General features: G+C 39.3%; 2 protein-coding genes and 1 long non-coding RNA gene across 4 annotated transcripts; all 3 read left to right on the top strand.

Moving 5' to 3' along the window:
- The first annotated feature begins 1,298 nt into the window (after positions 1 to 1,298).
- On the top strand, positions 1,299 to 1,916 carry LOC129106768 (uncharacterized). The gene is made up of 3 exons (XR_008531860.1): positions 1,299 to 1,395; positions 1,539 to 1,601; positions 1,793 to 1,916. It is a non-coding gene; the product is annotated as an uncharacterized LOC129106768 (long non-coding RNA).
- Positions 1,917 to 6,000: 4,084 nt separating this feature from the next.
- LOC129106766 (uncharacterized) lies at positions 6,001 to 9,383 on the top strand. Of its 2 annotated transcripts, none has more exons than XM_054617985.1 (7): positions 6,001 to 6,113; positions 6,335 to 6,667; positions 6,800 to 7,072; positions 7,216 to 7,278; positions 7,470 to 7,550; positions 7,634 to 7,662; positions 8,814 to 9,383. In XM_054617985.1, the coding sequence occupies exons 1-7, from the start codon at positions 6,050 to 6,052 to the stop codon at positions 8,898 to 8,900; spliced, it is 930 nt and encodes a 309-aa protein (XP_054473960.1). In that variant the 5' UTR covers positions 6,001 to 6,049; the 3' UTR covers positions 8,901 to 9,383. The 2 variants fall into 2 exon arrangements, with proteins under 2 accessions (XP_054473960.1, XP_054473961.1); XM_054617986.1 differs by having other exon boundaries at positions 6,338 to 6,667.
- A 7,637-nt stretch (positions 9,384 to 17,020) lies between these two features.
- LOC129107540 (uncharacterized) lies at positions 17,021 to 18,117 on the top strand. Its single transcript, XM_054619042.1, has 3 exons — positions 17,021 to 17,131; positions 17,354 to 17,692; positions 17,825 to 18,117. Exons 1-3 carry the CDS (start codon positions 17,068 to 17,070, stop codon positions 18,115 to 18,117), a joined length of 696 nt encoding a protein of 231 aa, XP_054475017.1. The 5' UTR covers positions 17,021 to 17,067.
- Positions 18,118 to 24,660: the final 6,543 nt, after the last annotated feature.

The raw sequence follows: 24,660 nt of genomic DNA on the forward strand, positions 1-24,660 counted from the left end.
GCAAATACTATCCCTGTGCACAGAAAATTAGGAAACCATTTCAAAGCAATATACAAACACAGACTGTGAAAATAAACCAGATGTTTTTGACTCCAAAATACCCCAACAGAAAGGAAGTGTGCTGTGGTTTTGGTGGGTGAGAAGAGATGGTCACCGTCAACTTCAACGACTCAGTTCTCAGCTGATTATTTTAAGATTCCTTCCGTGAGAGAAGTTCACATTTTGACCTGGAGCTTCTCTCGATTAACTTGTCGCATGTCGTCTGTTTTTTTAAGCTGTTTAGATATCTATATTGATATATAAATAGATATCTATAAGACATTAAGAGAGATGAAAAGCTGATCTGTCTGCATGAATGTAGGAAAAGATTCAAAGTCCTGGTGAGGAAGTGACGCTTTACTAATAAGAGGAAGTAAATGCTGTGTCTCTCTTAAAGAGAAGCACTCGGTCAGAAGCTTTGACAGTTGACGTTACTAACAGTATTTGAGTAACTTGATTTAAGTGAAACAACTAAGGTGTTTGTCAGATGGATTCTTCTTAAAAGGACATTTTATATCGTTTGTTATAAACATCATCACATAACTAGAAACTAAAAAGTCATATTCTTATCACATATTCAATTTTTTTATATTTTTTTCTCATCTTTAACAGCAGCAAGTGGACAAACCCTCTCCTCTGTCACCACAAGAGCTGGAGATGAAGTCACTTTGTCTTGTAACAATGTGATAAAAAATAAGGACAAATGTAAAAGTACTACTTGGCTTTACAGTCGTTCTCGTCGTGTAACAGCAAAGGAGCTGGTTGATCTTGGGAAGGTTAAAGACAATGTGATTTCCAAAGCTAAATCCAGTAGACTGAGTTTGACAGCAGACTGTTCTCTGGTTATAAGAAATGTCACAACTGAAGATGTTGGTCGTTACAACTGCAGACAGTTTATATCAGACAAACAACAAGGTCCAGATGCTCCGGTGTTTCTGTCTGTGATTTACAGTGAGTATTTACATCAAAATGTTTTCAATCCAAACTGTCCATATACTGAAACATTACAATAATTTATGTTACTGTGATGAAGTTAATGTTTCTCTTGTTGTCTTTCTCTCACATTATGAACATTTTCACCAGTGGCGGGAATGATTACCACTGATACAGTCTCCTTGTTCTGCACCGTGTTGACATACGATCAGTGTGAACACACAGTAGAGTGGCTGTATGAGGGTGATAAGAGTGACTTGGAGACATCACAGCATACCTGTTCAGCCTCTGTGACACGTTTGGCTCCTCATCTTTATCAGAAATCAAAGAATTATGAGTTACTGAAGTGTAAGGTGACAGATAAAAAGAGTGGAGAAACCCTGCTGTGTAATGTCGGCCCCCAGTCCTCATGTGAGAAAACAGGTGTGTTTATTTTGTATTTTATGATTTTTACATTTTAAGATCACATCATTCTTTCTTATTTAGTCTTTTAAGGTGTTGAACAGGATGTATTTGATCCTGATGTATGTTTTGTGATTTCATATCCTTTTCAACAAAATCAAAAGGGAGCACATCAGTGGGGAGAAACAATACATCATCTGAAAAGAATGACACTCCAACAAAACAAGGTAGTTACTCAAAATATTACATCTCTGTCTCTTTAAAAATCCTAAAGAATGAATGTCAGACCGACACTTGGCTGATGGAGGAGATATTAACGTTGGAAAAAGCATATATATTTTTCTCTTTGCAACAGGATTTTAAATCCAACAGAAATCTGCAGTCGGAATGTTTTTAATACCTTTAATATAATTTCCAGGTTGGTGGAGGTTCATCATTTTGGGTTTAGCAACACTCATGCTAATTGTTCTGGCAGTCTACATGTGGAAGAGAACTAAAGGTGAAAACATTCAAAGATGTCATTTTTATAAAAAAGATTTACACAGTGGAAACTTAAGTCAACTCTTTTTCTGTCTTTTTCAGGGGAACACAGATGGACGACAATGCTGTGAGTTTTAAAACTAAATAATCAAACTGCTTGTATTTTTTCACTGTTTACAATAAGAATAATCACAGGCCTGTAACACGAAGAGAGTTCAACATACCCAGGTTATCTTTAGGTTATCTGCTTTAACTAACCCTAACAGCCACGGTCCAGATAAGCGGTCACAAGAAGCTGGTTATCAACTCGTTAGATCAACTCAGGGTTTCCCAATCTGGGTTTGCAGCATCTGACCAATCACAAACATGGAAGAGGCTGCTGTAGCGGTGCATTTAACAAATACATAAAAAACTATGAAATCATAGAAAAATGTAGAAGGTAAACACATAATTCACACTGAAAGCAACACAGTTTAAACTGCCAAATGCAGGAAGGACAGCTGGCAAGAAATCACTTCTGTGTGAATGTGTAAATTATTCTATTTATAATATCACATCTAGAGAACGACTGTTCTGACTATAATAACACGTGTTTATACCGTTAAGTGAATGTGTTGCTAAGATGTATTCTTAGTCTTTCAGCTTGAACCCCGACGGTGTGAAACAGACTTGAGTGAAAATAAAATAAATAATTATAAGCAGTAAGGAGGTTTCCTTTTAAACTTGTAATCATCCACAGCAAACATTAAAGTAACACTGCATCCAGTCTTTGTCTGCAAGAGACGACTCCGACATGTCTCACTGCAACACACGGCTCCAGAAGCTGACACACATAAGTGAATATATGATATGAATATATGATGAGGGAATATAAACAGTTTATTTTATTTTCTTTGTAAATCCGTTTTTCACCATAGGAGTTGCAGCTGAAAAATAGGCTAAAATATTGTCACACACGCTATCAGAATACATCTGCAACATATTCATTTACCAGAAAACACATATGTATTTACAGTCAGATCTGTCTTTCTCTAGATGAAGCAGTGACATTAATAATCTGTTCATTTACACATTGAAACAGTCGGTGATTTATTGCCACCTGTCTTTTTGCATGTGTGCATCTGTTTAAAATGTGTTGCTTTTAGTCTAAATTATGACTTTAACTTCTTCGTATTTGTGTAATATTAATTCACGGTTCACCCACCAAAATTGAATGGTCAGTAGGCGGTGCTTTTATACAAATTGATCTCTTATCTCGAACATTACCTGCTCCGGAGCAGGTTAGGTGTTCTGCAGAAGTAACCATGGCGATCTATCCAGTAAGAAGTGAACCTCCATCGTGGAATTGAAAACACAGAATTAACCTTGAAGTGACGACGCTTAACCCAAATCCTGCTCCTTGTTACAGGCCTCAGTCTTGTAAACAGAGTATAGTTTTTAATCCAGGTGGCTGCAGGAATAATGGAGCTTTATGTGTTTCATTTATATCAGAATCTCAAGTGTGTTGTTTTTCACAGGTGCATCATGAAGATGAAGATGAAGATGAGGGTACAGTGACCTATGAAAATGTTGGAGAACCTTCTGCTTCTGTCCGACTCCACTGATGAACAACTTCAACATCCACTCACAAAAAAAAATGTAAATAAACCTTTTAATATCATTTTTTAATGTTTTCTAAGGTGTATAAAAAAGTTAAGTCTAAATTGTCATCCAGTTTAACAATTTAAACTTTAAATGAAGATGTTTCTCATTGCTCTTAATATGTTCTCTATTTGACATTCATAGCTATTATATAGCATCCAACAACATTCTGCTATGCACAGATACGGTGGAGTGATGTCATAGATATGCTCTGATTTTTGGAACTAAGCCCCTTTGAAGTTAAGTTTTGCTCAAGTTTTTTGTCTTCTTGTGTACAGATGTAAATTCATTAATTTTAATTCATAACACCGCTGTAAAAATGTTTGCTGTTTGTCCAAAATGTTTTTGCACACAATGTTTTGAGGGTTTGAATGAGTTTTCAACCTTACTAGAGTCTGAAAATGATATAGTCTGCAAATAAAAAACGTGCTTCACAACGACTCATGCATCATGTTTTGTATAACTGTACAATGCATTTTGCGGTTGAAAGTGATATAGATATTACTTCTTAATTCTGCATAAAGAAATTATTAAGGATACAGAATGTAACGCTGTCCTTGCGTTTTCTCACTGTTGTTACTGTCCAGCAAAGACGTAACCTGTCATTGTTTTTTATTGTGTTCCTGCTGGATCAAGATTGTTTCTGGGTGAGATTTCTGGCACTTTCCCAATTTGGTTCAAATCCATTATCAAGACAGAGAATACTTTGTGTCCATTTAAAACAGAAGAAAACACAAAAAAAAGATGTGGAGATCCACAAGGGTCGATTCTTGGGCCTCCTCTTTTCACACTCTACACACCAGCTCAATTTAGCAAACATCTTTTAACATTATTCAGATGCCACAAATCTATTAATAATGAAAGTAAACACGTTACAAACATTGGTAAGGTCATGAACTGGGAATTAAATTGAAACAGCCACATTACCATAAATCCATAATTAGCCTACGGACACTTTTTAAATGTAGTTAAGGTAAAAATATTTCCGTTAGAGCAATCAAATCAAATTTGTCCATGCCCTTATGTTTAGGAAGGAGTACTGTGATCAGAAACAGAGACGCTCATGAAAGAATGTTCTTCTGTTTCCTCACTACCTCTCTGCACTGTCCACAAACCAAACTGAGAAGATTAAGTTGATATGAGAATCCTTTGTAGACTATCACGTTCTTGTAGTGCAAAATAAAGAGCCACACCACTACACCTTTAAATAACAATCAAAGTGACTAGGAATTTTAAGTTTTTCAGTTGATTCTGGCGGTCCCTGTGGACTAAAATGGTAGTGTTTCTGAGCACCAGACTCCCTTTAGAAAACCTCTCATTTTACTGCAGGAGAGTCTGACAGTCTGCCCCTCTCAGTCCTGGTTCTGGTTCTCCCGGGCCTCTCTTCCCTCCAGCGGGTTCAGAAAAACGGCCTTGGTCTCCAGCAGCGTGGTGTCGGTGTTGACTCCCAGAGAGGAGAAGCTCTGCTCCTGTAGGAGGAGGAGGAGGAGGAGACGCCGGGTCTGTCTGCGGTGGGCTGATTGGTGCTGAAGGCCCTGCTGGAGTCTGAGCTGAAGGAGTTTCTGGTGAACCTGTATGATTTCATCTGATTTCCCCAGAATGCGACCCGGTGGCTCCGATGACTAATATTAAAAATAAGTATGCAGAAATAGACATTCTTTCCACTGAATGTCTTTTTTACTGGTGTAGGTCATATAGAGACATCTGTACACAGTAACTATAAATAAATATGATCATATACTGTGCGCACAAACACTCTGAGTTCTTATACTTATTTGGTCATCACTACAGTGTCAAACCTCCAGAGCTCTGCTGGTGTTACCCACATTCTCACCAAAACACTTCCCCTTCAGTTCTAAGAAAATAACAACACGCTGCAATGACTTAACAACTAATTCTCATAGCACTAATATTTCCTCATTTGTCCCCAGTATGAGCATATTGAATGATTGAAAACTGTTAAATCTAATGTTTCATACAGTAAAATAAGATAACCTCAGTCTGGACTCCTGGACTCTAAAATGCATTGAGAATTAGGTCTTAAAATGCAAATACTATCCCTGTGCACAGAAAATTAGGAAACCATTTCAAAGCAATATACGAACACAGACTGTGAATATAAACCAGATGATTATGACTCCAAAATACCCCAACAGAAAGGAAGTGTGCTGTGGTTTTGGTGGGTGGGTGAGAAGAGACGGTCACCGTCAACTTCAACGACTCAGTTCTCAGCTGATTATTTTAAGATTCCTTCCGTGAGAGAAGTTCACATTTTGACCTGGAGCTTCTCTCGATTAACTTGTCGCATGTCGTCTGTTTTTTTAAGCTGTTTAGATATCTATACTGATATATAAATAGATATCTATAAGACGTTAAGAGAGATGAAAAGCTGATCTGTCTGCATGAATGTAGGAAAAGATTCAAAGTCACGTGAGGAAGTGACGCTTTGCTAATAAGAGGAAGTAAATGCTGTGTCTCTCTTAAAGAGAAGCACTCGGTCAGAAGCTTTGACAGTTGAAGGCGTGAGAACAAGAGACAGAGAAAGAGAGGCACGATGGTTGAAATCAGATGGATTAAAATGACTTTATTTGTGATACTGCTGCTGCTTCAGTTCACAGGTAAGAACATAAAACACATACATGACTAAAAGGATCATTACTAATAGTATTTGAGTAACTTGATTTAAGTGAAACAACTAAGGTGTTTGTCAGGTGGATTCTTCTTAAAAGGACATTTTATATCGTTTGTTATAAATATCATCATCACATAACTAGAAACTAAAAAGTCATATTCTTATCACATATTTTATTTTTTTATATTTTTCTCTCATCTTTAACAGCAGCAAGTGGACAAACCCTCTCCTCTGTCACCACAAGAGCTGGAGATGAAGTCACTTTGTCTTGTAACAATGTGATAAAAAATCAGGACAAATGTAACAGTACTACTTGGATTCACAGTCGTTCTGGTGTAACAGAGGAGCTGGTTATTCTTGGGAAGGTTAAAGACAATGTGATTTCCAAAGCTAAATCCAGTAGACTGAGTTTGACGTCAAACTGTTCTCTGGTTATAAGAAATGTCACAACTGAAGATGTTGGTCGTTACACCTGCAGACAGTTTATATCAGACAAACAACAAGGTCCAGATGCTCCGGTGGTTCTGTCTGTGATTAACAGTGAGTATTTACATCAAAATGTTTTCAGTCCAAACTGTCCATATACTGAAACATTACAATAATTTAGATTACTGTGATGAAGTTAATGTTTCTCTTGTTGTCTTTCTCTCACATTATGAACATCTTCACCAGTGGAGGGAACGATTACCACTGATACAGTCTCCTTGTTCTGCTCTGTGTTGATATACGATCAGTGTGAACACACAGTAGAGTGGCTGTATGAGGGTGATAAGAGTGATGTGGAGACATCACAGCGTAACTGTTCAGCCACTGTGACACTTTCGGCTCCTCCTCTTTATCAGAAATCAAAGTATTATGAGTTACTGAAGTGTAAGGTGACAGATAAAAAGAGTGGAGAAACCCTGCTGAGTAAAGTCGGCCCCCAGTTCTCATGTGAGAAAACAGGTGTGTTTTTTTTGTATTTTATGATTTTTACATTTTAAGATCACATCATTCTTTCTTATTTAGTCTTTTAAGGTGTTGAACAGGATGTATTTGATCCTGATGTATGTTTTGTGATTTCATATCCTTTTCAACAAAATCAAAAGGGAGCACATCAGTGGGGAGAAACAATACATCATCTGCAAAGAATGACACTCCAACAAAACAAGGTAGTGACTCAAAATATTACATCTCTGTCTCTTTAAAAATCCTAAAGAATGAATGTCAGACCGACACTTGGCTGATGGAGGAGATATTAACGTTGGAAAAAGCATATATATTTTTCTCTTTGCAACAGGATTTTAAATCCAACAGAAATCTGCAGTCGGAATGTTTTTAATATCTTTATTATAATTTCCAGGTTGGTGGAGGTTCATCATTTTGGGTTTAGCAACACTCATGCTAATTGTTCTGGCAGTCTACATGTGGAAGAGAACTAAAGGTGAAAACATTCAAAGATGTCATTTTTATAAAAAAGATTTACACAGTGGAAACTTAAGTCAACTCTTTTTCTGTCTTTTTCAGGGAACAGAACACAGATGGACGACAATGCTGTGAGTTTTAAAACTAAAAAACTGTCAGCAGAGCAGTGCATTTAACAAATACATAAAAAATAAGAAATCATAGAAAAATGTAGAAGGTAAACACATAATTCACACTGAAAGCAACACAGTTTAAACTGCCAAATGCAGGAAGGACAGCTGGCAAGAAATCACTTCTGTGTGAATGTGTAAATTATTCTATTTATAATATCACATCTAGAGAACGACTGTTCTGACTATAATAACACGTGTTTATACCGTTAAGTGAATGTGTTGCTAAGATGTATTCTTAGTCTTTCAGCTTGAACCCCGACGGTGTGAAACAGACTTGAGTGAAAATAAAATAAATAATTATAAGCAGTAAGGAGGTTTCCTTTTAAACTTGTAATCATCCACAGCAAACATTAAAGTAACACTGCATCCAGTCTTTGTCTGCAAGAGACGACTCCGACATGTCTCACTGCAACACACGGCTCCAGAAGCTGACACACATAAGTGAATATATGATATGAATATATGATGAGGGAATATAAACAGTTTATTTTTATTTTTTTTTGTAAATCCGTTTTTCACCATAGGAGTTGCAGCTGAAAAATAGGCTAAAATATTGTCACACACGCTATCAGAATACATCTGCAACATCTTCATTTACCAGAAAACACATATGTATTTACAGTCAGGTCTGTCTTTCTCTAGATGAAGCAGTGACATTAATAATCTGTTCATTTACACATTGAAACAGTCGGTGATTTATTGCCACCTGTCTTTTTGCATGTGTGCATCTGTTTAAAATGTGTTGCTTTTAGTCTAAATTATGACTTTAACTTCTTCGTATTTGTGTAATATTAATTCACCCACCAAAATTGAATGGTCAGTAGGCGGTGCTTTTATACAAATTGATCTCTTATCTCGAACATTACCTGCTCCGGAGCAGGTTAGGTGTTCTGCAGAAGTAACCATGGCGATCTAGAAGTGAACCTCCATCGTGGAATTGAAAACACAGAATTAACCTTGAAGTGACGACGCTTAACCCAAATCCTGCTCCTTGTTACAGGCCTCAGTCTTGTAAACAGAGTATAGTTTTTAATCCAGGTGGCTGCAGGAATAATGGAGCTTTATGTGTTTCATTTATATCAGAATCTCAAGTGTGTTGTTTTTCACAGGTGCATCATGAAGATGAAGATGAAGATGAGGGTACAGTGACCTATGAAAATGTTGGAGAACCTTCTGCTTCTGTCCGACTCCACTGATGAACAACTTCAACATCCACTCACAAAAAAAAAATGTAAATAAACCTTTTAATATCATTTTTTAACGTTTTCTAAGGTGTATAAAAAAGTTAAGTCGAAATTGTCATCCAGTTTAACAATTTAAACTTTAAATGAAGATGTTTCTCATTGCTCTTAATATGTTCTCTATTTGACATTCATAGCTATTATATAGCATCCAACAACATTCTGCTATGCACAGATACGGTGGAGTGATGTCATAGATATGCTCTGATTTTGGAACTAAGCCCCTTTGAAGTTAAGCTTTGCTCAAGTTTTTTTTTTTTGTCTTTTTGTGTACAGATGTAAATTCATTAATTTTAATTCATAACACCGCTGTAAAAATGTTTGCTGTTTGTCCAAAATGTTTTTGCACACAATGTTTTGAGGGTTTGAATGAGTTTTCAACCTTACTAGAGTCTGAAAATGATATAGTCTGCAAATAAAAAACGTGCTTCACAACGACTCATGCATCATGTTTTGTATAACTGTACAATGCATTTTGCGGTTGAAAGTGATATAGATATTACTTCTTAATTCTGCATAAAGAAATTATTAAGAATACAGAATGTAACGCTGTCCTTGCGTTTTCTCACTGTTGTTACTGTCCAGCAAAGACGTAACCTGTCATTGTTTTTTATTGTGTTCCTGCTGGATCAAGATTGTTTCTGGGTGAGATTTCTGGCACTTTCCCAATTTGGTTCAAATCCATTATCAAGACAGAGAATACTTTGTGTCCATTTAAAACAGAAGAAAACACAAAAAAAAGATGTGGAGATCCACAAGGGTCGATTCTTGGGCCTCCTCTTTTCACACTCTACACACCAGCTCAATTTAGCAAACATCTTTTAACATTATTCAGATGCCACAAATCTATTAATAATGAAAGTAAACAAGTTACAAACATTGGTAAGGTCATGAACTGGGAATTAAATTGAAACAGCCACATTACCATAAATCCATAATTAGCCTACGGACACTTTTTAAATGTAGTTAAGGTAAAAATATTTCCGTTAGAGCAATCAAATCAAATTTGTCCATGCCCTTATGTTTAGGAAGGAGTACTGTGATCAGAAACAGAGACGCTCATGAAAGAATGTTCTTCTGTTTCCTCACTACCTCTCTGCACTGTCCACAAACCAAACTGAGAAGATTAAGTTGATATGAGAATCCTTTGTAGACTATCACGTTCTTGTAGTGCAAAATAAAGAGCCACACCACTACACCTTTAAATAACAATCAAAGTGACTAGGAATTTTAAGTTTTTCAGTTGATTCTGGCGGTCCCTGTGGACTAAAATGGTAGTGTTTCTGAGCACCAGACTCCCTTTAGAAAACCTCTCATTTTACTGCAGGAGAGTCTGACAGTCTGCCCCTCTCAGTCCTGGTTCTGGTTCTCCCGGGCCTCTCTTCCCTCCAGCGGGTTCAGAAAAACGGCCTTGGTCTCCAGCAGCGTGGTGTCGGTGTTGACTCCCAGAGAGGAGAAGCTCTGCTCCTGTAGGAGGAGGAGGAGGAGGAGGAGACGCCGGGTCTGTCTGCGGTGGGCTGATTGGTGCTGAAGGCCCTGCTGGAGTCTGAGCTGAAGGAGTTTCTGGTGAACCTGTATGATTTCATCTGATTTCCCCAGAATGCGACCCGGTGGCTCCGATGACTAATATTAAAAATAAGTATGCAGAAATAGACATTCTTTCCACAGAATGTCTTTTTTACTGGTGTAGGTCATATAGAGACATCTGTACACAGTAACTATAAATAAATATGATCATATATCGTGGGAACAAACACTCTGAGTTCTTATACTTATTTGGTCATCACTACAGTGTCAAACCTCCAGAGCTCTGCTGGTGTTACCCACATTCTCACCAAAACACTTCCCCTTCAGTTCTAAGAAAATAACAACACGCTGCAATGACTTAACAACTCATTCTCATAGCACTAATATTTCCTCATTTGTCCCCAGTATGAGCATATTGAATGATTGAAAACTGTTAAATCTAATGTTTCATACAGTAAAATAAGATAACCTCAGTCTGACCTCCTGAACTCTAAAATGCATTGAGAATTAGGTCTTAAAATGCAAATACTATCCCTGTGCACAGAAAATTAGGAAACCATTTCAAAGCAATATACGAACACAGACTGTGAATATAAACCAGATGATTATGACTCCAAAATACCCCAACAGAAAGGAAGTGTGCTGTGGTTTTGGTGGGTGGGTGAGAAGAGACGGTCACCGTCAACTTCAACGACTCAGTTCTCAGCTGATTATTTTAAGATTCCTTCCGTGAGAGAAGTTCACATTTTGACCTGAAGCTTCTCTCGATTAACTTGTCGCATGTCGTCTGTTTTTTTAAGCTGTTTAGATATCTATACTGATATATAAATAGATATCTATAAGACGTTAAGAGAGATGAAAAGCTGATCTGTCTGCATGAATGTAGGAAAAGATTCAAAGTCACGTGAGGAAGTGACGCTTTGCTAATAAGAGGAAGTAAATGCTGTGTCTCTCTTAAAGAGAAGCACTCGGTCAGAAGCTTTGACAGTTGAGAGCGTGAGAACAAGAGACAGAGAAAGAGAGGCACGATGGTTGAAATCAGATGGATTAAAATGACTTTATTTGTGATACTGCTGCTGCTTCAGTTCACAGGTAAGAACATAAAACACACACATGACTAAAAGGAACGTTACTAACAGTATTTAAGTAACTTGATTTAAGTGAAACAACTAAGGTGTTTGTCAAGTGGATTCTTCTTAAAAGGACATTTTATATCGTTTGTTATAAATATCATCATCACATAACTAGAAACTAAAAAGTCATATTCTTATCACATATTCAATTTTTTTTATATTTTTCTCTCATCTTTAACAGCAACCCTCTCCTCTGTCACCACAAGAGCTGGAGATGAAGTCACTTTGTCTTGTAACAATGTGATAAAAAATCAGGACAAATGTAAAAGTACTACTTGGATTCACAGTCGTTATCCTGGTGTAACAACACAGGAGCTGGTTAATCTTGGGAAGGTTAAAGACAATGTGATTTCCAAAGCTAAATCCAGTAGACTGAGTTTGACAGCAAACTGTTCTCTGGTTATAAGAAATGTCACAACTGAAGATGCTGGTCGTTACAGCTGCAGACAGTTTATATCAGACAAACAACAAGGTCCAGATGCTCTGGTGGTTCTGTCTGTGATTAACAGTGAGTATTTACATCAAAATGTTTTCAGTCCAAACTGTCCATATACTGAAACATTACAATAATTTAGATTACTGTGATGAAGTTAATGTTTCTCTTGTTGTCTTTCTCTCACATTATGAACATCTTCACCAGTGGAGGGAACGATTACCACTGATACAGTCTCCTTGTTCTGCTCTGTGTTGACATACGATCAGTGTGAACACACAGTAGAGTGGCTGTATGAGGGTGATAAGAGTGATGTGGAGACATCACAGCGTAACTGTTCAGCCACTGTGACACTTTTGGCTCCTCATCTTTATCAGAAATCAAAGTATTATGAGTTACTGAAGTGTAAGGTGACAGATAAAAAGAGTGGAGAAACCCTGCTGTGTAAAGTCGGCCCCCAGTTCTCATGTGAGAAAACAGGTGTGTTTTTTTTGTATTTTATGATTTTTACATTTTAAGATCACATCATTCTTTCTTATTTAGTCTTTTAAGGTGTTGAACAGGATGTATTTTATCCTGATGTATGTTTTGTGATTTCATATCCTTTTCAACAAAATCAAAAGGGAGCACATCAGTGGGGAGAAACAATACATCATCTGCAAAGAATGACACTCCAACAAAACAAGGTAGTTACTCAAAATATTACATCTCTGTCTCTTTAAAAATCCTAAAGAATGAATGTCAGACCGACACTTGGCTGATGGAGGAGATATTAACGTTGGAAAAAGCATATATATTTTTCTCTTTGCAACAGGATTTTAAATCCAACAGAAATCTGCAGTCGGAATGTTTTTAATATCTTTATTATAATTTCCAGGTTGGTGGAGGTTCATCATTTTGGGTTTAGCAACACTCATGCTAATTGTTCTGGCAGTCTACATGTGGAAGAGAACTAAAGGTGAAAACATTCAAAGATGTCATTTTTATAAAAAAGATTTACACAGTGGAAACTTAAGTCAACTCTTTTTCTGTCTTTTTCAGGGAACAGAACACAGATGGACAATGCTGTGAGTTTTAAAACTAAATAATCAAATGCTGTATTTTTTCACTGTTTACAATAAGAATTTTAAAACATAAAAAGGTTATCTGTCAGTCCAGATAAGCGGTCACAAGAAGTGCATTTAACAAATACATAACAAAATGGAAATCAGCAGAGCGGTGCATTTAACAAATACATAAAAAACTATGAAATCATAGAAAAATGTAGAAGGTAAACACATAATTCACACTGAAAGCAACACAGTTTAAACTGCCAAATGCAGGAAGGACAGCTGGCAAGAAATCACTTCTGTGTGAATGCGTAAATTATTCTATTTATAATATCACATCTAGAGAACGACTGTTCTGACTATAATAACACGTGTTTATACCGTTAAGTGAATGTGTTGCTAAGATGTATTCTTAGTCTTTCAGCTTGAACCCCGACGGTGTGAAACAGACTTGAGTGAAAATAAAATAAATAATTATAAGCAGTAAGGAGGTTTCCTTTTAAACTTGTAATCATCCACAGCAAACATTAAAGTAACACTGCATCCAGTCTTTGTCTGCAAGAGACGACTCCGACATGTCTCACTGCAACACACGGCTCCAGAAGCTGACACACATGAGTGAATATATGATATGAATATATGATGAGGGAATATAAACAGTTTATTTTATTTTTTATTTGTAAATCCGTTTTTCACCATAGGAGTTGCAGCTGAAAAATAGGCTAAAATATTGTCACACACGCTATCAGAATACATCTGCAACATATTCATTTACCAGAAAACACATATGTATTTACAGTCAGATCTGTCTTTCTCTAGATGAAGCAGTGACATTAATAATCTGTTCATTTACACATTGAAACAGTCGGTGATTTATTGCCACCTGTCTTTTTGCATGTGTGCATCTGTTTAAAATGTGTTGCTTTTAGTCTAAATTATGACTTTAACTTCTTCGTATTTGTGTAATATTAATTCACGGTTCACCCACCAAAATTGAATGGTCAGTAGGCGGTGCTTTTATACAAATTGATCTCTTATCTCGAACATTACCTGCTCCGGAGCAGGTTAGGTGTTCTGCAGAAGTAACCATGGCGATCTATCCAGTAAGAAGTGAACCTCCATCGTGGAATTGAAAACACAGAATTAACCTTGAAGTGACGACGCTTAACCCAAATCCTGCTCCTTGTTACAGGCCTCAGTCTTGTAAACAGAGTATAGTTTTTAATCCAGGTGGCTGCAGGAATAATGGAGCTTTATGTGTTTCATTTATATCAGAATCTCAAGTGTGTTGTTTTTCACAGGTGCATCATGAAGATGAAGATGAAGATGAGGGTACAGTGACCTATGAAAATGTTGGAGAACCTTCTGCTTCTGTCCGACTCCACTGATGAACAACTTCAACATCCACTCACAAAAAAAAAAGTAAATAAACCTTTTAATATCATTTTTTAATGTTTTCTAAGGTGTATAAAAATGTTAAGTCTAAATTGTCATCCAGTTTAACAATTTAAACTTTAAATGAAGATGTTTCTCATTGCTCTTAATATGTTCTCTATTTGACATTCATAGCTATTATATAGCATCCAACAACATTCTGCTATGCACAGATACGGTGGAGTGATGTCATAGATATGCTCTGATTTTGGAACTAAGCCCCTTTGAAGTTAAGCTTTGCTCAAGTTTTTTGTCTTTTTGTGTACAGATGTAAATTCATTCATTTTAATTCATAACACCGCTGTAAAAATGTTTGCTGTTTGTCCAAAATGTTTTTGCACACAATGTTTTGAGGGTTTGAATGAGTTTTCAACCTTACTAGAGTCTGAAAATGATATAGTCTGCAAATAAAAATCGTGCTTCACAACGACTCATGCATCATGTTTTGTATAACTGTACAATGCATTTTGCGGTTGAAAGTGATATAGATATTACTTCTTAATTCTGCATAAAGAAATTATTAAGGATACAGAACGTAACGCTGTCCTTGCGTTTTCTCACTGTTGTTACTGTCCAGCAAAGACGTAACCTGTCATTGTTTTTTATTGTGTTCCTGCTGGATCAAGATTGTTTCTGGGTGAGATTTCTGGCACTTTCCCAATTTGGTTCAAATCCATTATCAAGACAGAGAATACTTTGTGTCCATTTAAAACAGAAGAAAACACAAAAAAAAGATGTGGAGATCCACAAGGGTCGATTCTCGGGCCTCCTCTTTTCACACTCTACACACCAGCTCAATTTAGCAAACATCTTTTAACATTATTCAGATGCCACAAATCTATTAATAATGAAAGTAAACAAGTTACAAACATTGGTAAGGTCATGAACTGGGAATTAAATTGAAACAGCCACATTACCATAAATCCATAATTAGCCTACGGACACTTTTTAAATGTAGTTAAGGTAAAAATATTTCCGTTAGAGCAATCAAATCAAATTTGTCCATGCCCTTATGTTTAGGAAGGAGTACTGTGATCAAAAACAGAGACGCTCATGAAAGAATGTTCTTCTGTTTCCTCACTACCTCTCTGCACTGTCCACAAACCAAACTGAGCAGATTAAGTTGATATGAGAATCCTTTGTAGACTATCACGTTCTTGTAGTGCAAAATAAAGAGCCACACCACTACACCTTTAAATAACAATCAAAGTAACTAGGAATCTTAAGTTTTTCAGTTGATTCTGGCGGTCCCTGTGGACTAAAATGGTAGTGTTTCTGAGCACCAGACTCCCTTTAGAAAACCTCTCATTTTACTGCAGGAGAGTCTGACAGTCTGCCCCTCTCAGTCCTGGTTCTGGTTCTCCCGGGCCTCTCTTCCCTCCAGCGGGTTCAGAAAAACGGCCTTGGTCTCCAGCAGCGTGGTGTCGGTGTTGACTCCCAGAGAGGAGAAGCTCTGCTCCTGTAGGAGGAGGAGGAGGAGGAGACGCCGGGTCTGTCTGCGGTGGGCTGATTGGTGCTGAAGGCCCTGCTGGAGTCTGAGCTGAAGGAGTTTCTGGTCAACCTGTATGATTTCATCTGATTTCCCCAGAATGCGACCCGGTGGCTCCGATGACTAATATTAAAAATAAGTATACAGAAATAGACATTCTTTCCACAGAATGTCTTTTTTAATGATGTATGTCATATAGAGACATATGTACACTGTAACTACAAATAAATATGATCATATACTCGTGGGAACAAACACTCTGAGTTCTTATACTTATTTGGTCATCACTACAGTGTCAAACCTCCAGAGCTCTGCTGGTGTTACCCACATTCTCACCAAAACACTTCCCCTTCAGTTCTAAGAAAATAACAACACGCTGCAATGACTTAACAACTCATTCTCATAGCACTAATATTTCCTCATTTGTCCCCAGTATGAGCATATTGAATGATTGAAAACTGTTAAATCTAATGTTTCATACAGTAAAATAAGATAACCTCAGTCTGGACTCCTGAACTCTAAAATGCATTGAGAATTTGTTCTTAAAATGCAAATACTATCCCTGTGCACAGAAAATTAGGAAACCATTTCAAAGCAATATACGAACACAGACTGTGAATATAAACCAGATGATTATGACTCCAAAATACCCCAACAGAAAGGAAGTGTGCTGTGGTTTTGGTGGGTGGGTGAGAAGAGATGGTCACCGTCAACTTCAACGACTCAGTTCTCAGCTGATTATTTTAAGATTCCTTCCGTGAGAGAAGTTCACATTTTGACCTGGAGCTTCTCTCGATTAACTTGTCGCATGTCGTCTGTTTTTTTAAGCTGTTTAGATATCTATATTGATATATAAATAGATATGTACAAGACGTTAAGAGAGATGAAAAGCTGATCTGTCTGCATGAATGTAGGAAAAGATTCAAAGTCATGGTGAGGAAGTGACGCTTTGCTAATAAGAGGAAGTAAATGCTGTGTCTCTCTTAAAGAGAAGCACTCGGTCAGAAGCTTTGACAGTTGAAGGCGTGAGAACAAGAGACAGAGAAAGAGAGGCACGATGGTTGAAATCAGATGGATTAAAATGACTTTATTTGTGATACTGCTGCTGCTTCAGTTCACAGGTAAGAACATAAAACACATACATGACTAAAAGGAACGTTACTAACAGTATTTGAGTAACTTGATTTAAGTGAAACAACTAAGGTGTTTGTCAAGTGGATTCTTCTTAAAAGGACATTTTATATCGTTTGTTATAAATATCATCATCACATAACTAGAAACTAAAAAGTCATATTCTTATCACATATTCAATTTTTTTTATATTTTTCTCTCATCTTTAACAGCAGCAAGTGGACAAACCCTCTCCTCTGTCACCACAAGAGCTGGAGATAATGTCACTTTGTCTTGTAACAATGTGATAAAAAATCAGGACAAATGTAAAAGTACTACTTGGCTTTACAGTCGTTATCCTGGTGAAACAGCAAAGGAGCTGGTTAATCTTGGGAAGGTTAAAGACAATGTGATTTCCAAAGCTAAATCTAGTAGACTGAGTTTGACGTCAAACTGTTCTCTGGTTATAAGAAATGTCACAACTGACGATGTTGGTGTTTACACCTGCAGACAGTTTATATCAGGACAAAAACAAGGTCCAGATGCTCAGGTGGTTCTCTCTGTGATTAACAGTGAGTATTTACATCAAAATGTTTTCAGTCCAAACTGTCCATATACTGAAACATTACAATAATTTAGATTACTGTGATGAAGTTAATGTTTTTCTTCTTGTCTTTCTCTCACATTATGAACATCTTCACCAGTGGAGGGAACAAATACCACTGATACAGTCTCCTTGTTCTGCTCTGTGTTGATATACGATCAGTGTGAACACACAGTAGAGTGGCTGTATGAGGGTGATAAGAGTGATGTGGAGACATCACAGCATGCCTGTTCAGCCACTGTGACACTTTTGGCTCCTCATCATTATCAGAAATCAAAGAATTATGAGTTTCTGAAGTGTAACGTGACAGATAAAAAGAGTGGAGAAACCCTGCTGAGTAATGTCGGTCCCCAGTCCTCATGTGAGAAAACAGGTACGAATGTTTTTATTTAAAGTTTTAAGATTACATTATTGTTTTTTTTTAGTCTCCTCAGATAGTAAACATGAAGGTATTTTGTCACTATTTCTTGTGTTTTGCTATTTCATGTCATATTCAACAAAATCAAAAGGAAGCACATCAGTGGGGAAAAACAATTCATCATCTGCAAAAATGTCAACAAAACCAGGTAGTGACTTAACATCCTACATCTCTCTCTCCTTATGGCTGCAAATGTTGGCTTTCTCTTATCCACATGTCTGAGTCTCAAACCTGGCTGTTGGTATCTTTTAATCTCTATTGAACTTGGAATTGCAAAACATAATAAAAGAAAACACGCATTTTAAAAGGGTTTCATAAGATGTTGATGATTATTCTCAAACCACAATCAGGAATATGTAGCACACAGAAGTTAAGTTTTTATTTTTTATCTTAAAGCTTCAACGTCTTATCACATGCATTTTAATTATTTATTCGGTTAAAGACACTATTTTGAATGACATTCAAGGTAAAAGTCAATAAAAGTTAACAGATGTTATATTTGTACCAACAGAAACTGATTAATATTATTTTTTTTCCTCCTTCCAGAATGGTGGATGTGGCTCATCATTGTGTTTGCCGGTTTAGCAGCTCTCTTAATAATCACTGTGGCGGTCATCAGATGGAAGAGAACTAAAGGTGAGACATTTCCTAAATTGTTATGTGTTTTCATAGACTGGGATTCTTTTTTCCATCATTTTTGTGGAAGCTGAACTCTCCTTCATCTTTTCAGGGAACACAACACAGATGGATGAAAGAATTGTGAGTTTTGAACCTTAATAATCAAATGTTTATACAGTTATGACCTATCTTCTCCTGGATTACGTTGGCTGTTTTAGACAGGCGGTTAACGTTTTAAATTGAAACAAAACAGAACAAAAAACACTGCAAAACTACTACCGACTACTACCGTCCCTAAACAGACTTCCACAGAAAAACGTGTTCACAATGCACTGTGGAACAAATTGTTTAGGGTCCGGGCTTCTGGTTTCAATAGCAAAGGTCAGAAAAACATGGTAAAGCTAACTTGTATCCTTACCGTGCAAAAATCTATATCAAATTTAGAATTGAGCTTGAGAGAAATAAAAGGAGTAAATATGCAAAATTTACAGCATGGCACACCGTTTATTCTATAATTATTAACCACTGATGTGAATTGAAAACTGTTACTAGACTGTATTTAATGTAACTGTATTTTCCAGGGACTGAGCTTAAACCATGCTGTGACTCCGCCCGGTCCAGAAACCAGTCATGACATGGTGAGATCACACTCTATACTGTACAGTTAACCCACCACTGTGAGATATGTGTCATGTTTGTTCTCTAAAATGCAGCAGTATGAGATACACAGTTTCCTTTACCACAGAGAAAAAGAGAAGTCAAGTCATGCAACTAAGCTAGTTTTCCCACGTCACTGAGCAGCCATGATGTTGTCTTCTCTGTGCAGGCTGATCCTGAGGATGGTGTTTCCTACGCCTCCGTCAGCTACACCAAGAAGACCAATGCTAAAGCACAGGTAAGCTGTCTGATTGGTTACACTGCTGTGCTGTTGCTAGTCAATGAAGAAACAACAACAGAATGATTAACCGTGGACAGACACAGACACTCACTCACTCACCGTGGCACACACACACTCACGACCAATCACATGATTCTCCTGGTGGAGATAATAAGCGTTAAACACAAATTACAGCTGAGGCTGATTGGAAGTATTTAAATTTAACATTTTTACCAGAAGATGGCAGCAGATGAAAAGTTAAAGGACCATTGTCACAAGTCATCCTGAAGGGGATATTTGTTGTCAATACCATAAATGTCTCATGGCGACTTCAGTCCTCAAGAAACATTCAAGTCTGTGTATGTTTTGCATTGTTATCTTTGATTGTGTTCGATCACAACGTGTTGTATTAAATCACGTCCTTTCCCTCTCGTTTCCCAGGTTCGGGTTAAAGATGATGATGATGATGATGCGGTGACCTACAGCACTGTGAAGTCTTCCTCCTCTTCTCCCAGCGACCTCTAGGCCAACAAACCAATCAAATAAGATATTTTACATGTTTTTTTATCAGCTTTTAATATCCAGTAGTTTTGGAGTAAATATTGAAATCTTCTTGTGTCAGCCTAATCGATAATGAACAGATCTCTAAAACTTCAAACACTTCATGTGGTGATATTGAAAGTATGTTACTGTGGATGTGCTCGGAGGTAGACCGGACACAAATGACTTGGGTAGGTTTAGGGAGACATCATGGATTGGGTTTAAATCTCTTATATGTTATAGTTACAGCACCTAGCAGAACGTCAATCTGCAGAAATGCACATTTTCTGACTGTTTGTCGAGCAGCTATCCATCCTCCTCTACTGCAGCTAAAGTAAGTGATGACATGCAGTGTTTGCTAATAATACGAATAGGCTACATCAAAGCTAATCACTTGCAAATGATTATAAAAGATTTTGGAACATTTTGTATTGCTGCTTAAGAAAGACATTTTTTTACATACAAAAATAATAAAGCAATCTTTATTATTTTGTTAATTCATGGGCTCTTTCTCAATACCAAGTATTGTCAAGTTTGGACTTGCAAACTTGCTAGTTCAGCAGCTAGTTCGATAGTTCGACTGCAATCGGAACAGCAGCGAACTTGATGACGTCACCAACTCAGCTCGTACTGACCAGAGCCATGGCTCCTGTCTACTCCAGTTATCTTCACTGTAATATATATTGACATAAAATGAAAATGATATAATATATAATATATATAATATATATATAATAAATATAATATATAATATTATAATATATAATAAAACGAAATGATATAATATAATATATAATATATAATATATAATATATATAATATATATATAATATATAATATATAATATATAATATATAATATATAATATATAATATATTTATATAATATTATAATATATAATAAAACGAAATGATATATTATATATATAATATATATAAATATAATATAATAAATATAATATAATAATATAAAAAATTATTAGGACATCAAATTGGATCAGAGGCTGGTTGCCGTTGCTGTGCATTATAGAGAAGCTGAAGAGGAGGACGGGCCATATTAGCCTGTCTCTCTAGCTTTGTACGTTTGTCTAATCATCCTATGCTTTTTAACCTGTCTACTATCATTTATATGTAGACTTGACAGTTTACTTGGCACACCTAGGTTAAAAACTAATGCAGTTTAATATTGTATAAAGTCTTTATTTAATGTTTTAGAGGTGGTGATTTATTTTTTGTGTCAGCTTGGTTTGTGGTGCTGTTGAACTGTAACGTTATACTGAGAGGTGTTTCTAATATTTAGTCTACCCTTCATATACATGGGATGGACCAACACCTCTGAAAAGCTATTTACATTAAAAAAAAAAAAAGTAACATTATAACCTTGCTGAAGTTAACATGTATATACAGGGCTGTTATATTTGACTACATTAGCTTTATCTAGGCCTACCTGATAAACTGGCAAGTTCAGGGGAGGTTTGATACTTAAGTTTAATATTGGAATGGATTAGCATACATTCCACATACAGACCTGCCATTTGTCTTCTTGGTACTCAACATAAAGAGGCTGATACTCAGTCTGACAGGCCTTGTACAGTTAGGTGCACAAACATCACAATACATCAATGCAAGAAGTAGCCTACCTGCCACGCACATCATTAGTCATTAACCAGGACAGACCAACAGAAACAGGACATTTCATGTCTATAATACAGTCATCATGTAGGCTACTGTAACTTTTTGACTCAGAACCTGGGAAGATAGGTGTGCTCTTACACTGCCTATCAAGCAATGAAATAAATATATTACATTAATAACAGTAAGCACCGGATCAAACAGGTCAGAGGGAAATTTTATTCTGGTAGACTTCAACAATTGATAGACAATTCATATTTAGAAAACAGTTTAATAAATATCAAATAGTAAAAACACATAAATAAGCAATAAATATAATACATAATAGACCGGAGTGCAGCATCAGATGGATGCTGCACTCGGGGCAGCGCTCCATTAGTCCGCCCCTGGTTGTTGCAGCAAACTTGTTGTTGTTCTACTTCGTTTTGGCCTGTTTGGCAGTTATTTCCAGGTCAGAAGTGGTTACAAAGTCCCTGGAAAAAACATAAACAAAGAGTGACACAGAGTGACACACTGCCTCGTCAATAAGATATTAATCACAAATCTGGCTCCATCCCTTACCCAGTCATACAGACAATGAGGGCCTGGGTTTCCTCAGTTGTCCCTTGAATAAAATATTGCTTTAATGTTAGTTTGATTGCACAATAATAGCAATTATAACAAGTGTGTATAATTGTCACAGTTCTTCCTCCATACTGCCAGTAGTTCCATACTCCCTGTCACTCTGTCTCACTCACCTAATTGGCTCACTCTGTTCACCTGCCTGTCACTCTCTCTCAGTTCACTCCGGCCACTCCCAGTTCCACTTCCAGCTCACAGCTCAGCCCCTCTCTCTCACCACACTCTCCCTCACTCACCTAATCAGCCTCATGCAGTGCACCTGTCTGCCACACCCACCTCATCAGCACCATCCCTCTCACCTGCTCACTCTGCTGCACCTCCACCCTGCAGTATAAATGCCCCACTCATTCACACACTCGCGGCCAGATCGTTCGTTGTTTTCATGCTACGCTTTCCAGCAATTTCCCGTGGACTGATTTCCCGTTGCCGACCCTGCCTGTCTGGACTTCCCTGCCTTGCCTGTGCCCCGGTCAACGTCTCAGCCTTCTGTCCCCGACCACGAGATTAGCCTCCGCTTCCTCTGGTTTCCGTCTGCCTGATCCCTTACCTGTTTCCCACTGTGAGTCATATCCTGCCTGCCTGTCTGTCTGCTGTGTTCTCAGCTTCAAATAAAGCTCCAGAACTTTATCTGTCTCCTCGTCGTACTGCTCTTGGGTCCACACACCAACCGTGACAGTACGATCTGGCCACGACAGGGCCCAGCGTTCGACACCTCGTCACAAGCCCGGTTCCATTGAAGAGGCGCTCCAGAGACGCGAGACCAAGGTTGTCACCAAGACCGCTGATGTTCGTCACGCCTGGCGAGCAGCAACCAGGCCTGGACTGCCCTGTTTAACCAGGTTCAGCAGCTCACGACAGCCATTTCGCAGACCCATTTCGGCGTCCCGGCCGACTCCTGTTCCGTCGGCGTCCCGGCCGACTCCTGTCCCGTCGGCGTTCTGGCCGACTCCTGTTCCGTCAGCGCCCCGGCCGACTCCTGACCTGTCGGCGCCCCGGCCGACTCCAGTGCAGTCGGCGTTCCGGCCGACTCCTGTCCCATCGGCGTTCCGGCAGACTCCTGACCCGTCGGTCCCCGGCCGACTCCTGACCCGTTGGCGCTCCTGTACCGTCGGCGCCCGGCCGACTCCTGACCCGTCGGCGTTCCTGCCGACTCCTGACCCAATCGGCGCCCCTGCCACCTCCTGTTCCTGGATCGGCGTCCCTGCCACCTCCCTGTCATGGCGTCCAGTGTGGCCGACTTCCTGTTCCGTCGGCGTCCCGGCCGCTCCTGTTCCGTCGGCGTCCCGGCCGACTCCAGTGTCCCAGTCGGCGTTCCGGCCGACTCCTGTCCCGTCGGCGTTCCCGGCCGACTCCTGTCCCATCGGCGTTCCGGCCGACTCCTGACCCGTTGGCGTTCCGGCCGACTCCTGACCCGTCGGTGTTCCGGCCGACTCCTGACCCGTCGGTGTTCCGGCCGACTCCTGACCCGTCGGTGTTCCGGCCGACTCCTGACCCGTCGGCTCCCGGCCGACTCCTGACCCGTCGGCGTTCTGGCCGACTCCAGTGCAGTCGGCGTCCCGGCCGACTCCTGTCCCGTCGGCGTTCCGGCCGACTCCTGTCCGCCCGGCGTTCCGGCCGACTCCTGACCCGTGGCGTTCCGCCGACTCCTGACGCACGGCGCCCCTGCCGACTCCTGTTCCGTCGGCGTCCCGGCCGACTCCTGTTCCGTCGGTGTCCCGGCCGACTCCTGTCCCGTCGGCGTTCCGGCCGACTCCTGTTCCCGTCAGCGCCCCGGCCGACTCCAGTGCAGTCGGCGTCCCGGCCGACTCCTGTTCCGTCGGCGTCCCGGCTGACTCTGTTCCGTCGGCGCCCCGGCCGACTCCTGTCCCGTCGGCGTTCTGGCCGACTCCTGTTCCGTCAGCGCCCCGGCCGACTCCTGACCTGTCGGCGCCCGGCCGACTCCAGTGCAGTCGGCGTTCCGGCCGACTCCTGTCCCATCGGCGTTCCGGCAGACTCCTGACCCGTCGGCGCCCGGCCGACTCCTGACCCGTTGGCGCTCCTGTACCGTCGGCGTTCCGGCCGACTCCTGACCCGTCGGCGTTCCTGCCGACTCCTGACGCATCGGCGCCCCTGCCACCTCCTGACCCGTCGGTGTTCCGGCCGACTCCTGACCTGTCGGTGTTCCGGCCGGCTCTGACCCGTCGGCTCCCCCGTCGGCTCCTGACCCGTCGGCGTTCTGGCCGACTCCAGTG

The sequence above is a fragment of the Anoplopoma fimbria genome, chromosome 18 (assembly GCF_027596085.1).
Source record: "Anoplopoma fimbria isolate UVic2021 breed Golden Eagle Sablefish chromosome 18, Afim_UVic_2022, whole genome shotgun sequence".
NCBI lineage: Eukaryota > Metazoa > Chordata > Actinopteri > Perciformes > Anoplopomatidae > Anoplopoma > Anoplopoma fimbria.

Excerpts from the sequence above, each read along its gene's own strand:
- LOC129107540 (XM_054619042.1), top strand. The coding sequence starts at position 17,068 with ATGGTTGAAATCAGATGGATTAAAATGACTTTATTTGTGATACTGCTG. Across the intron at positions 17,132-17,353 it reads GCTGCTGCTTCAGTTCACAG|CAGCAAGTGGACAAACCCTC; the intron begins GTAAGAACATAA and ends CATCTTTAACAG. Across the intron at positions 17,693-17,824 it reads GGTTCTCTCTGTGATTAACA|TGGAGGGAACAAATACCACT; the intron begins GTGAGTATTTAC and ends CATCTTCACCAG.
- LOC129106766 (XM_054617985.1), top strand. The coding sequence starts at position 6,050 with ATGGTTGAAATCAGATGGATTAAAATGACTTTATTTGTGATACTGCTG. Across the intron at positions 6,114-6,334 it reads GCTGCTGCTTCAGTTCACAG|CAGCAAGTGGACAAACCCTC; the intron begins GTAAGAACATAA and ends CATCTTTAACAG. Across the intron at positions 7,551-7,633 it reads CATGTGGAAGAGAACTAAAG|GGAACAGAACACAGATGGAC; the intron begins GTGAAAACATTC and ends TGTCTTTTTCAG.